We start from the raw sequence: 15018 nt of genomic DNA on the forward strand, positions 1-15018 counted from the left end.
AGAAACAAATGATTTATTTATACAAGCGAATTAGAACTTCATGAATGATATTATAGCTCCTCTTCTTGTTCTTTTGCAACAGCCAATCAAGAACTCCTTTTTTGAACGACAATCGTCTGGAACTCTCACTTGTATATTGTTTCAATTAGTTGTGGTATATTGACTCATAGGAATCACCTTTTATTTTTTTGAACTTCTTTTTTTTTAACCAACGTCAGGGAAGTTATGAGATATATCAAATATCTTTTATTTCAAACCATTAGGAGTTGTAATCTAATTACAACTCCTTCATAACTATCTCATAATTAAATAATATATCTCATTATTATTAATTATCTAATAACTAATAATATGGATATACATATTTAATTATCTGTTAATTATAATATTAATCCGTCTCTCCGTAATTATTCTAAATAATTACCCGTTTCATTTATTACGCTTATTATTTCGTGATCCGGTGATTAACGAATAAAACACCGTTAAATGTTCGTTGCCCAAAGTGTAACTCTTTGGGTCGTACCTTGACGGCAACATTGAATCTTAATCGGCAATTGAACATTATATCCAACAAGGGCAACCACCATTAAAATAATATCCTTTGAAATCAAGAACAAAGGGTGTTATATTTGGGCTCAGATCTGCAAATATGAATAGGATGAAGTGGATCGAACATCGGCATGGCTGCACCACAGATCTGCAAATATGAATCGTGTTCCGCAAGGGTGGTGGTGTCGGCTACGGAGAGAGCGCCGCCGTGTTCCGCCGCCACAGTGGCGGCTTCTCCGGTGAGGATTTCTTCGGTGAAATCTGCGGATGATTTGTTGTGCTTTTTCTTCTTTTTGTCTATTGAATTGCTTGTTGAAGCTAGGGTTCCTCATTTGAAGGTTGGCCTGCCCCCTTTCACTCTCTCGTATGCATCCGACATGGTGAAGGATCAACAAACCCTCACTTGATTATGTTTATGTGGGGGTGGCGCTGACGCCATGGCTCCGCCACAAGGGTGGTGGTTTCTGGCCATTTTCTAGAGTGAGGAATGAGAGAAAAGAAAGAGAAAGGGGATCATGTGTGCTTTGAAAATGAAAAAAAAAAAAGGTCTTTTATATATAAGGAAAATACCACACAAATGTAACTAAGTTTGCCTATTGTTTCAATTAAGTCATCCAAACTTTTTTTGTCTCTCTAAACTAACTAAACTTTAATTTCGTGTTCTAATACTATGTAATTACCAGGTCACCAGGTTATTTTTATTTTATTTTAATGCTTATGTTTATGTTTATTTATTTATATGTCTACTAGGCTATCACCCGGGAACTTCCCGGGTTAGGAAAAATTAATTTACAATAAACAAAAGTATATAAATAACACTTTGAATCTCTAAAATATCCTCTTTCTCTTCTTCACCACAAATGTTTAGTTCGGTTTCATAAGTATACCAACTTTGCCTCCATATGTATTCAAAATTTTCATGTAAAGTTAATTCCTTTTTAATTCATAATGAGATCTCTGTATAAGAATGTTTTCGAAACGCATACGCCTAAGAAGACACGCCATTTATCTAGTGATTGTAAGTAATTTTGTTTGTGGGCTAATAAGCTACTTTTCTTAATCTCAATTTCCAGCCCAGATTAGGTAAATTTTATATTCCAGCTGCTACATCAAGTGACTTTTCATTTAACTTCAATTGCTTGACAAATCAAGCATAAAATTGGGGTTGTATAAAAAAAATGATTAAAGATCATTATTTATGCAATAAATGGTAAAGAATAAAATATATTTGATATAATTGGGTAAGTATGAAATTATAAAAAAGCAGATATACAAAATTGTCCCTACTGAATAAAGTGATTTAGTAGGTTGTATTAATTAACAATATACTTTAGCAACTTTCAAGTTTCAACCCGTTTTACTTGTTGGAGATCAAATATACCTCAAATCAACCATTTGATAATAAACAGGTCAAATTTGCCTCAGGCAAATTAAATGGAAGCTTAATTCATATTTCAATTCGGATACAATATCCTGTCTCTTTCACTACAATACAAAGATTTTTTTTTGTGATTCGTAATAAAAGACCATTTTGCCCTTTCACTATGCAAATTTCTCAAAGTGGTGAGTTGCAGGTTATGGACTTAATCTTGAATACAATCTTAATTCACGTTTGCAGGCTTTAATACGCGCTTCATTTTTCACTACAAGTCAATAAACCAACAAACTTGGGTTCTTCAGTCACTGCTGTAGAAACTCCTTTCATGTTTCAAATTACATACAAAATGAGTAAATTTGGATGCATTAGTCACTGAACTTTGCATGAGATGATTATGAAAGAATACAAGGCTTTCAAGAACAACAAATCATTAAACTTTCCAGTGAAATTGACAAAACTGATTCAGTATAAATTTAGTATAATAATTAACAAATCAAGATTGTCATTCTTGCTAAATGATACAACAATTACCTTACATAAGTGGTTTGTTCTACAAGCTATTTGTCACTTCAATCTCTTTGGTGAGGATACATGAACTCTTCATATTTTTCAAAAATAATCTTTGGCAAGAAAGCAAAATTCTCGAGCTTTAATTTATTTGAATCTGAAGAACTGCAAACACGAACATTGGACATAAAATGATGACTTATATCATTCTCTGTAACTGGTAAAGATGAGCACCAAGGATGGAATACAGATAGATCAACACGAGCTATGAAAATATAACAATCGATATTCGCATCAATTTTAGTCATGTGGATAGCTTCACAACCTGGACCATTCATAGCTTCCCTGTACCTAAAAAAAAAATTATTATTAATTAGAGATACATAAACTCGAACATATAACATTCTAACCAAAAATATGTTTTAGAGTAAAATTCCATTTTCGTCCCTGAGGTTTGACCAGTTTTGCGATTTTCGTCCAAAGGTTTGTTTGTTTGTTTTTTTTTTGTTTTTTTTTTTTTTTTTTGCATCTGGCTGGATCCAAAAGGTTTGAAATCTCGTCATTTTTATCCGGCTCATTACCTCCATCCATTTTCCTCCGTTAAGTTAGGGGTATTTCCGTCTTTTTATCAACTTAAAAGGGCAATTTGATCTTTTGTATACTTGTACATTATGCTAAATGCCCTTTTAAGTTAACAAAAAAGACGAAAATATCCCTGACCTAACAGAGAAAAATGGATGGAGTTAATGAGCCGGATGAAAATGGCAAGATTTCAAACCTTTTGATCCAACCGAGATGCATAAAAACAAATCTTTGGACGGAAGTTGCAGAAATGGTCAAACCTTAATATTTGTCCCCCTCCTATAACAAACACTTTATCTAATATAAAGTCTTACACACACATTATATTTCTTATTTCTAAGACTTCATTGCATGTGCACTACCAATATTGTAAAATCCGAAGCACGTTTAACACTACAAGAAAAGGTGGCAATTGCGGCGGCCCATGCCCCTTCGTGTCGGGTTGTCGCCGCTATTGATACCCATTTCTTGTAGTGTAAATGAGACAAATATAATCTTTTAAAAAGGAAAACAAAAACAGGTAAACATGAAAGAGTTTTCAGTCATAACATCATGTAAGAAGCTAATATGAGCCAGGTCATTACGCTATCATGCACCGACACACAAAATTTTGCAGGAAGGTTTTAGATGAACTTACCTTTACTTATAAAACTAAGCTATGTTTCAATATTCTTGAGAAAAAACAGCAGCTTCATCAAAAGGCCTTGCCAGATCGGACTTAGATTTCACTAACACTTGCCTGTATGTCTCCTACAACCACACGTTCAAATAGTTTATTATAAATTAATGCATCATATATTATATTAAGCTAAACATAATAATATAGATACACGAACCATAAATTCGATGGTCATCATCTTCATCCACCTCCCCGCATAGTCGATATGAAATCGGACCTCTAAGCATATTCCTTTTCTGCACAGCCCGTTGAGTGTAGAAAGACGGTCTTGTTCGGCTCTCCACGCAAATAAATTAATATTTTTGGAACCCGTTTAACCCACTCGTATGGGTAGAATGAAATCACATGTTTCCCAAGAAAATCCCGACAAGAAGCGACTGAAAACTCCCCACGGGAATACATACACCTGGTAAATTCCTGTTCACTAACAAACATCAAACATTACCCTACGATCAATTGAAAGTTAACTTGATTTCACGACAAATTAACCATAAAATCATCAATTCCCTGACAAACTAACCCAAAAATCAGTGATTTCACGACAAATAATTGATATTTACCTCAAATTACGCAGTACAAATCTTCAGATGAGATGATTTGAATTCGAACTTCTTTAAGTTATGAGTTTTGATAATCAAATTGAATCTAACTTTGGAAACCCGTTTGTTTTTTAGAGTACCCACCGTGTAATTTTATTCATCATTCCGTTAATCTTTTATTTATATAATACCCATTTCAACCCACTTAAGTATTATGTTAACCCAAAGCAACCCATCACTTCTTTTTTAAAAAAAGATAACAAAACTATTATTTGTAAATTAAAGTCCGGTTACATGGGTCATTTTATCTCGTTCCGATCACCTTATGACATTTAGTGCATGGAGATTAATATTCATAAGATAGAATATTCAGGTATATATATATTAACTTATAAACAATTGTAAATGGGCCAGCACAATCCAGTCCGGCCTGCATCCACCCGTACTAAAAAATATAGCCCGTTTCAACCCCAGCGTGTTTTGACTAACCCCAACCGCATTGTGTTGTACCCTTCCTGCATTGTTTAAAAGGTCAAACCATGTAAACATATCTGGAATGAAATCAATCAAAAAACAGGAACAATTCAAACTTAGAGAAAATAGATAAAGAAATTTTATAGCTCAATATGGAAAAAAAGGTAAACAAAAAGTTGCAAAGGTTGTAACTTGTTCTGTTTGCTTTCAAAACATTGACCATATCGCGAGTAGAATTCCTTCTCTGGTCCTACAAAGTCAAACACGGGTCACAGAAGAACCATAGAAAAGACGGAAAACTTCTGTAATTTACAAGATTAAATAAACAAAACATACGAAAATCATGTGCTAGCTTCTTTGTTAAGCGAGATATCCTTGATTTTAGTTTAGATAACTTTCTGTTGGCCTCGTCATATTCTTTTCGTACATTTTCAGATTCTACATGAGATAGCAACATACAACTAAAAATTAAGAATTTTTTATTGTATCATTACATATTAATTATCAAAAGAAGCCAGTTTTACCAGATATCCCGTTTCAAAAATAAACATCGTATCCCGTTTCAACCTGAACCGGTTTTGACCCAGTTATCCAACTCACTCAACCCCCACTCATATAACCATATTGCTACCTTATTGATAAACAGATGCAAAAGCCATACAGAAAACATGTGTCCATTAAAACCAATAATTCAAAATCAAGGTTTTGCACATATTCTGTCTAAAGATTGAAGCTCCACCACCAACAACACCATGCATCATCCAAATATCCATCAAACATCCAAAATCAAAGCTTAAAAACGAAATTTAACATCAAACTATGAGCAAGAACATACCTGTTGCTGTCTTTGCCAATCTTAAGTCCCTTCTTTGACCATGGTAGCACTAATGGCATCTATAAGAAGAAGGATTACATTAACTATTTAAAAAATAATTTGACAACATGTGGGCCATATCAAATACACCGTGCCTGAAAAAGAACAAAGAAGAGGGTGTGGGTGTTCTTACTCGCAACTGCTTGGTTCGTCTACGTCGGCAAGCTCGACTTTCACTCCACATCTTAATATAACCTGTCATATGTAGATAAAAGACCAGATTGGCTGTTCAGAAATTAAAAAATTGACAATGAGTTATGACAAATATAAATGTGTTTTGACAATAGTATGATTTTTAACAATTGTGCGTATCGGGTAAGTTGAAAACATTAGCAACTGAGAAATAAAAAAAAAACTCACAAAACTATTATTTGTAAATTAAATAAAGTCCGGTTAACATGAACTAAAAACCATATTATTGTCAAAATGCCTATATTAGAAGATCTAATATTGAAACTTTGTGGTCGTGAAATCTTAACATGAACTAATATGGCACAATGAATTTTATTATATTTTATTGCCTTTAAACTTCTATCAGGACCATTCCAGCAATTGTCACCATTTGAAAAGAGAATTACATTATATGACTCCTCAAATTTATCCAATTTCCTAGACATTAAATGGAGGAATAAACATTAGCAACTGAGAAATAAAAAAAAAAACTCACAAAACTATTATTGGTGAATTATGGATTAACCAGTCTAACCTGACCCGTTTTGACAGACACAAAAATTCACCCATTTTGCCAATCTACTTAGCATTGAAATTCCTCAAAGCATTTAGTACTGGACTGAAAAATATCATGAATCTGAAATACCAACCAACTGTTTGAACATACCTATTTCAAAATCAAACAAAATCAAACAAAAGATGAACATTATTAAGAACCCTAATTTCAATTGGATAAAACGGATCAATAACTTACGAGTACCTGCCGAAACCAAAATCGGTCAGATTGATGTGTTAGTGGAACCCTAGCCGCCGCCCTTTCGCCATTTCCTAGAACCACAACCATCACAAGACCACCAATGGAGAAACCCTAAATCAACCCATGTCGTTGTCATCTTCCCTCTTCAGGTGACCACCACCGTCAACATCTTCCTCTTCGGCGATGAAACAGACAAATTTTAGACAAAAAAAAAATGAGTTGATAAATGAATGTAAAGTATAGAATCAATATCTACAGAATCGAAATACCTGGAAGTGAATCGGTTGGATTTTAGAATCCTTTGTCAGGCGATTGAAGAAGAAAGTGGGAGCTTTTAGGGTTTTTGATGCGTGCATCGATTTCCATGTAGATGGCAACGATTATGTGGTGAACTGGACAATTATGTGGATCACAGTTGTGGATAACCTCTAGGGTTTGCCTTCTAGATGTTGTGCATCGAAGGCAGGGAAGAATCGGTAAAGAGATTGAACGGCGTATTAGGGTTTGGTGAATGATTATGGTTTTTTTTTGTTCATTATATACCCGGGTCAAACTATACGGGTATGTTGTTTCCATTCGGATCCCGTGTAAAAATAAAAGGTTTTCCACATTTTTCCCGCCAAAAATCAATTGTGGTTGCACCATCACTTGACACGTGTCCCACATCTAATTTATTTATTATATATATAGATATTGGATTTTATAAAATCAAAATATATATCTTAAACTACTACTTTTCGATCATCTTGTATATATCACCAGACCCTTCAATGATCCTCCCAAACAAACCCTGTCCGACGTTTCAGACCCTTCGAACGACCGATAACCTTCGATGACAACCACAACCAGCAACCTTCGAATTCGATGACAGAGACCAAGTATGGTTGCTTTTTTCATTTTTCTTTCAAATCAATGACCAGAGAATATAGGGTTCCATGTTTCAGATCCAGTTCTGAAGGTTGAATAAAGAGGTGGATTTTAAAGATGAACAAAAACTATAAAATTAAAAGGTTTAGATGAATTTTTAGGGTGAAGTGGTGAAGTCTGCATTTGCTTCTAATGTCAGAATATATTATGTAATGGAATTCCAAATATTAATATGGGTGGTGGACTCCATTTGATGATGGAGCATCTTCTATGTTTCTGTGAAGATGGTCTTTACAAGAGATGACGAAGATGATAAATTTTTTACATGAAAGAGTTCATTATAATAATTTTTAGTATTATATTTGAAGTTTAAAGAATAAAATATAATTATTTATTTAAGTTTAAAGACTAAAAAAGAAACATGACCTGCTATATTATGAAGGTGACCTGTTAATCTGGAAATTGCATAACATTAGAACAATAAATAAAACTTGAGTGATTTTATAGAGACAAAATAAGATTGAGTGACTTTATTGAAACATATTAAAAACTTGGTTACTATTTTGTAAAGTTACCCCTAAGGAAAATTACTATTATACCTCGTGTGCAAAGACATGTAATATTTAATTGAAAGTTTTAACCAGGTTATGGTTAAAGGGCGTAAGACGTAACGAGTTTTTCAAATAAAGGACGGTAGCTGTAATTATTAAAGTTAAAGGCTATTCATTGCAATTCAGTACAAACATAAAGGACGAAAATTGTAATTTCTCCTTTATGTAATGTAAAATGTAATGTAACTATCAATATCAAAGTGCAATGTAAAGTGAACATTCAACTTTGAAAGTGCAATAAGCAGCAGCAGCTTAAACCCTGAGGCGATGTTTAGCCTGGCCACCAAGCTATCAACAACACGACCCTCCTCCTCACTCATCCGATCATGGTCTACCAAACTCCATCACCAATTTAACCCTAACCCTGTTGCTCTTCAAATCATTGATTACGCCTTTTCCCTTTCTAGGTCCCACAAATCAGGTCCAAACAATCTTCTTCATTCCTTCGTTCTATCTTCTTCTGTTAATCATTAATCAATCACTCATGTTTGGTTTGGTTTGGTTTGGTTTGGTTTGAGTGTGTGCAGATGAATCGTATGCTCAAGGTTTATTGGTGCTAGAACAATGCGAATCTAATCAGCATGATGTGAATTCTAAAGGATTCGTTCTTCTTGCAATTTCCACTCTTTTGTCTGAAAGGTTCCATTTCTTTCCTTTCTATATTTTACATCAATTCGAAACCATAAAAACGAATACCGATAATAATTTATTTTTTGCTTGAATTCGTATTCGATTAAGAACCAGCCAATTCGATTCGAATTAAAATCCTAATCCTAATTCGAATTCGATTCTGATTAGATTAAAAATCGAATTCGAATTCGGATGAATTTGTTGAATAAATTCGTTTTAATTAAAATTCAGTTAAAATATGTGATAAATTCGTTTAAGTTATAGGTTTGGTAATGGACTATTTTAATACTTCAAATAAATTTAGAGATTAATTTATACTATAGCCCAATAGTGTTAGGTTCATTGGGGAACACTAAAAAAGTGGGGAACAGTGGGAACCGACTCAAACGAACTCCGATTGGACTCATTCCAGCAGCGTTGGAACCAGCTCGTCGAACCCTAACTAGGATCTCTTAACCCTAAACCCTAAATCATAACCCCTAAACCTTAAATATATTAAGGTTTGGCTTTTAGGGTTTAGCTTTAGAGTTTAGCTTTAGGGTTTGGGGTTTAGCTTTAGGGTTTAGCTTTAGGTTTAGCCTTTAGGGTTTATAGTTTAGATTTTACGGTTTAGCTTAGGTTTTAGCCTTATTTTTTAGCTTTATGTTTTAGAGTTTAGGTGTTAGGATTTAGGGTTTAGGGTTAAGAGATCTTAGTTAGGGTTTGACGATCCGGTTCCAACGCCGCTGGAATGAGTCCAATCGGAGTTCGTTTGAGTCGGTTCCCCACTGTTCCCCACTTTTTTAGTGTTCCCCAATGAACCTCACACTAGTGACTAGCCCACTAAAAGTTATATATGTATTATATATAGAAATAATAAATAAATATGTATAGTTTTAATTCAAATTTTGAATCGAATTAAATTTATAAATTCATATTCGATTTACTGGACTCGAATTGAATTGAATTGAGTTCGAATTTGAATTCCTGATAATCGAAACGAATTCTTGATAATCGAATTTCGAATTCGAAACGAATTCTGAACGCCCCTGGGTTCATTCGGTACCAGCATTCACTGATCGCTATTGCACTGAATGAGAAAACCCAAAAAATGTTGTGGTATGTCCAAAAAAGGATATTGGCACGTCTTTTACATAAAAATGGATACCGGTAACAGTTACCGATGTTGTTCGGTCGTAATCGTAATCGGCTCGGCTGGTACCGGAACTCGCTTTAGCAATTGGAAGACAATACCCAAAAAAATATAGTAGTGATACGACTAAAAGGATATTGATACATGTTTTACATCAATCTAAAACCATAAAAACGAATAACGTTTCTGGTTCCGATAATACCGTACCGGTACCGGTACCGATGATGTTCAGTTAGATGAATTTAATGTGTTGGTGGTTTGATATTTGTCAGAGGAAATTTTGGTGGAGCTATTGAGAAACTGAATAGGTTTAATGAGTTGAATGTTTCTTGTTTTCCTCTTAGAGGTAATTTAAATAAAAATTGAAGAAATTTTGTATATTTGAGTTTAACAAATGTTATGTTATACTCAATTTATTGTTACTTTGTATGATTTGGTTCAGTGGCTGCCACTGAAGCACTTGCAGGACTCCATTTAGAATTAGAAGAGGTAACAACTTGCTGTTTCGTTTAATTATTCATTATTTTAAACTCAAGTACTGAACGGCGAGGCGCACACATCACGAGGTGAACAAAGAATCCGGTTTTAAACCCAACCCGAAACTGATTATGAAACCGGTTTGGTGAAATTGGTCCTGGTTTCAACTTTTTTTTTTTTTTTTTTTTTTTTTTTTTTGCTCGGGACTTGCTAAATATGAGACTAGAGAGCTGAATTTTTTTTTTTTTTTTTTTTTTGACTAGAACTCATAGGGAATCAAATCGATTTATGGATGGAATCAGGTATGCAGTATTTACTCCTTTGGAAATATTACCCGAATGTTTTTTTTTTTTTTTTTTTTTTTTTTTTTTTTTTTTTTCGGGCTCTGACCACGTGCCTGTTGAAGAATGAGCCACTGAACTGTTTGAGAATTCCTCCACTGAAACTGGTTTGGAACCAACCGATTGAAACCGAACTGGACCGATTAAAAACCTTTTAAACCCAAACTGAACTGATCATTTTCTACTTCAAAAACCGGTTCCAACCCGGAACCGGTTTCACCAAGAACAAGTTTTGACTAACGTGTATTTGTTAAAAAAGGATTTTTTTTTTTTTCAAAATAAAATTCAGAAACTCATTATGTTCATTTGGTACACACATAGGATGATACTTCTTCAGTGATAGCAGATGCTTGCTTAAACGATTTAGATGCTGTGAAACCGGAACTTGGGGATGTATTTGGATTATTAGATGCTCGTGTTAGAGCATTAAAAGGGCTTATAGAGCTTACTCGGGGTAACGTAGATTCATGTATGTACCTTGGTTCTGTCCATTTAATTTTTTATTTCTTATCGTTGCAGTTCTTTGTGTATATGGTTATTTGATTATTTTGTTTATGCAGCCCGAACTTGTTTCGAAGGAGTTCAAAATAATTTAGGCGCGGGTAAGTTCTTGCAACTCTTTGCATCTCTCAAAATTGATTATCTGGTAATCGCAACTTCAACAACAAAAATATATCCAAACGCTATTTTCTACGCATTATGGTTATTGAAAATCACTTAAGCAGTGTCACAATGCATATCCAAACACCCCCTTACTCGTGTTTACGGGAGAACTTTGTTATAAATTTTTGAGTAAATTGCATTTTACGTCCTTTAAGTTTCCGACGATGTCCTTTAACTAACGAAATTACAGCGGATGCCCTTCATGTTACCAATTCTCATCAGGTGGTGTCCTTATAGCTTAACCCGGTTAAATTTTTCAGTTAACCTAGTTATATTTTTTTTCAGTTAACTGAAAAAAATTAATTGGGTTTAGCCATAAGGACACTGCCTGACGAGAATCAGTAACATAAAGGACATATGTTGTAATTTTGTAGTTAAAGGACAACATCTAATATTTGGTTGAAACTTAAAGGACGTAAAATGCAATTTACGCTAAACTTTTTTACGTTTTGCTGGATATAGGAAACGGTGCTTTATCGTATGCGGAATTCCTACACGCAACACGGGATTTCTCAACTGCAAAGCAATTATATGAGAATGTAATTAAACATATACCGGAAAGTAAAGATTATAGTGATCCGTATAACTTGGCTGCTGGTAATATGGCACGTGAGGACATTCTTATGGCTGCCACTTGTGCTTTAGGACAACTTGAGTCGCACATGGGGTAATATTACAAGTATTAGCGACTATATTATATTATTTTTACTCGGTTGCGTAATATAATATGTGTTTTGTGTTTCAGGAACTTTGACGATGCAGAGAAGATACTCACACAGGCACTAACAACGACTGAAGAACGTTTTGGTTAGTATCCAGTTTACGAAATGAGTAAAGTACACCCGAGTAAAGTACACCTGTGGTTTACCAAAATTTTGGATTTGGTACCTAGCTTTTCAAAAGTACACGGATAGTCCCTGTGGTTTTAGCATGTCCAAGTTAGGGACTAAAAGCGTTACAAATTGCAAACCACATGGACCATACATGTACTTTTAGAAAAAGTTGGGGACTAAACTGTGTACTTGTGGAAAGCTAGGGACCAAATCCAAAATTTTGGATTTGGTCTCTAGCTTTTCAAAAGTACGCAGATAGTCCCTGTGGTTTTAGCATGTCCAAGTTAGGGACTAAAAGCGTTACAAATTGCATACCACATGGACCATACATGTACTTTTAGAAAAAGTTGGGGACTAAACTGTATACTTGTGGAAAGCTAGGGACCAAATCCAAAATTTTAGTAAACCACAGGGACTATCCGTATACTTTACTCGTACGAAATTGACACCGTTAACATCCATAATCTTTATGTCATTTATGGTCACCAACTTCTGTCCGATATTTTGCAGGGCCTCATCATCCAAAAATGGGAATAATATTAACTTGCATAGCTCTCATGTTTCGGCACAAAGCAAGAACCGAGCGTTCTAGTTCCCTTATGGTTCAAGAGGTTAGTCATGTACGTTTTCAATTTCAACGTTCAAATAATGAGCCGATTATATCGGATCTATCTGCAGGGACTTTATAGAAGAGCATTAGAATTACTGAAAGCTCCTCAATTGGAAACCGAAGGTAGACTTGACTAAATTTTGATTTTAGTAGTATGTATATAATTGAGAACCTTTTCATTTGATGTGACAGTTCAACACGCCAGAGTGCATGGAAAGGACATAATTGCCCTTGCAAGAGGTATGGTTAGCTTCTATATGCAATATTTTCCACTATGAGTAATTACATTCAGTAAAAAAAAACATTTCAAATATGTTTGCATATATGGCTGGCTATATGCAGCTCCCTTGTTTTATCTCAAACGGGTAAGCTACAAGATCTAGTTAAAAAGGATACGGGTCAAATGGGTCGAGTAGGTCAAAATATGATGAAAGTTTTTTATAGGGGTGTTAAAGAGTCGAGCCAAAATTGGCTTGGCTCGTTTAGTGCTCTATCTTCATAGTTTGAGCTCGGCTCGTAAGTAGTTTCTCAAGCTTGAGCTCGGCTCATAAGTAGTTTTCCAAGCTTGAGCTCGGCTCATAAGTAGTTTTCCAAGCTTGAGCTCGGCTCGTTTATTATTCATAAATTTTTTTATATATGTTATATAATTATTTACATATATTTATAATTAGAATTTTTTTTATATAATATATATTTATTATTTACTTTTATCATAGTTTTATATCTAATAATTATTATTATAAAAATATATATATAATATAAAATAAAAGATATATTAATAAAAAGCTTGTTTAGACTCGCTAGCCGGCTTGAGCTCGATATTCGAAGCTCGGGCTCGAGCTCGTTTAAGCTTGAGCTGATCTCGAGTTTTCCACCAGCCGATCTTGAGTAGCTCAGGCGCGGCTCGTACACGGTACACCCCTAGTCTTTTAGCATTCTAAATGCATAAAACCTCCTACAACTATTTTTACTGTTATTTTTTCTGGTTATATGGTTTAAGAAAGTCCAACACAGCCCGGACGCGAAACTCAACCTGCCCGTTTTATCGATTCTGATGCTTACTGGGCTAACTAACTTTTGGTTGTTTGTGAAGGTGGGTATGCTGAAACACTGTGTGTTCAACAAAACCGGAAGGCTGTGGGGGAGCAAATGAAGATTTGGGCAGAGGCTGCATGGAAAAACCAAAGACTCTCATTATCAGAAGCATTAGACATATCTTCTAACCCTAGTTCCAAAATCCCAATTATAGATGCTAGAATCAGTAGGGCTTTTTAGAATCTTCCATCTGAGATGCAATAAAGTTTTCATAGGCTTTTAAACATGTGTATGTGGTGTACGGAAATTTATCAGATGTAGTGTGAGGAAGAGATGCGGTTAAATAGTCGTTTTTATCATATTTAGAGGGTGTTTAGGATTACGTTTTGAAGTGATTATTTGATTATTGCGTTTGTAAAACATAAATAATCTAAAAAAGTGTTTGGATGAAAAAGTGATTATCTGGAGAAGAATGTACCTACATGCTTTTTCAAAACGCAGTTTTGAAAATGCAAAATCTATTTTGAAAACGCAACATCAAACACCCCCTTAAAGCAATAGATACATGTATCCATATGGTTTGTGTTTTTGTATATAAAAATTGTTGAGCAAAATTTATTCCATCAATCGGGTAATCTTTGAAAATTGTTATTTTCTAAATGATGATATGCTGTTGAATATAACGATGCATTAAACCAATCAAAAGATGTCGTCTAATCACAATTTTTTAAAATGGTATTTTTTTCGTTTTTGTTAATAAGATCAACTGGTGATAAGATCGGCGCGCGTTGCGGCGCAGGTATATTGCAAATATCGAACAAATAAGTCCGAGCGTTATGTCCGAGTGTTTGTTTAAATAAGCATATGAAAACATTTCAATTGAACTCAAAGTTACCTATATAGTATTACAGTAAAACGTAAAGTAAATCTAATACCGTACAATGATAACATATTATATACGACTAGACTAACTCAAATTTGTACCATCAAGTCAAAATGATATTCAACATGATTCATACGTAAGAAATGTACAAAATAAAGCACGAAAGTGTACAAATTCACGTCAAAACGTAGACAAACTCGGATTTATACAAAAAAAAGTATACCAAAACAATCGAATATTGTACTGACTATGCGGCATAATTATGTATGACTTTTTATCGACTATTTACATTAAAACATAGACCAACTCGAATTTTGACCCGACTCGTTTTCAAACAAAAATTTACGCCGAAACGTACATAAAAAGTAAGCATGAAATCATATTATATTTGACCCGACTCGTTTTCAAATAAAATTTACGTCGAAA

General features: G+C 34.2%; 1 protein-coding gene and 1 long non-coding RNA gene across 8 annotated transcripts; one reads left to right on the forward strand and one right to left on the reverse strand.

Annotated features, from left to right (window-relative positions):
* Positions 1–2396: 2396 nt before the first annotated feature.
* LOC110903070 lies at positions 2397–7011 on the reverse strand. 6 transcript variants are annotated; one of them, XR_004876732.1, is made up of 9 exons: positions 6780–7011; positions 6514–6685; positions 5716–5777; positions 5544–5602; positions 5045–5146; positions 4901–4958; positions 3853–4749; positions 3654–3766; positions 2399–2785 (listed from the first exon to the last, which is right to left on the reverse strand). It is a non-coding gene; the product is annotated as an uncharacterized LOC110903070 (long non-coding RNA). The 6 variants fall into 6 exon arrangements; XR_004876730.1 differs by having other exon boundaries at positions 2397–2785; positions 3853–4958; XR_004876729.1 differs by lacking the exon at positions 5045–5146 and adding an exon at positions 6289–6420 and having other exon boundaries at positions 2397–2785; positions 3853–4958.
* Positions 7012–8182: 1171 nt separating this feature from the next.
* Positions 8183–14176, forward strand: LOC110898871. 2 transcript variants are annotated; one of them, XM_035981807.1, is made up of 13 exons: positions 8183–8409; positions 8516–8627; positions 10023–10096; positions 10193–10239; positions 10890–11037; positions 11129–11170; positions 11694–11898; positions 11977–12038; positions 12575–12675; positions 12743–12797; positions 12867–12914; positions 13017–13039; positions 13768–14122. In XM_035981807.1, the coding sequence occupies exons 1-13, from the start codon at positions 8256–8258 to the stop codon at positions 13825–13827; spliced, it is 1131 nt and encodes a 376-aa protein (XP_035837700.1). In that variant the 5' UTR covers positions 8183–8255; the 3' UTR covers positions 13828–14122. The 2 variants fall into 2 exon arrangements, with proteins under 2 accessions (XP_035837700.1, XP_022001420.1); XM_022145728.2 differs by lacking the exon at positions 13017–13039 and having other exon boundaries at positions 8184–8409; positions 13768–14176.
* The last annotated feature ends 842 nt before the right edge of the window (positions 14177–15018 follow it).

Source organism: Helianthus annuus, chromosome 13 (assembly GCF_002127325.2).
Source record: "Helianthus annuus cultivar XRQ/B chromosome 13, HanXRQr2.0-SUNRISE, whole genome shotgun sequence".
Lineage (NCBI taxonomy): Eukaryota > Viridiplantae > Streptophyta > Magnoliopsida > Asterales > Asteraceae > Helianthus > Helianthus annuus.

Excerpts from the sequence above, each read along its gene's own strand:
- LOC110898871 (XM_022145728.2), top strand. The coding sequence starts at position 8,256 with ATGTTTAGCCTGGCCACCAAGCTATCAACAACACGACCCTCCTCCTCA. Across the intron at positions 10,097-10,192 it reads TTCTTGTTTTCCTCTTAGAG|TGGCTGCCACTGAAGCACTT; the intron begins GTAATTTAAATA and ends GATTTGGTTCAG. Across the intron at positions 11,038-11,128 it reads TCGGGGTAACGTAGATTCAT|CCCGAACTTGTTTCGAAGGA; the intron begins GTATGTACCTTG and ends TTGTTTATGCAG.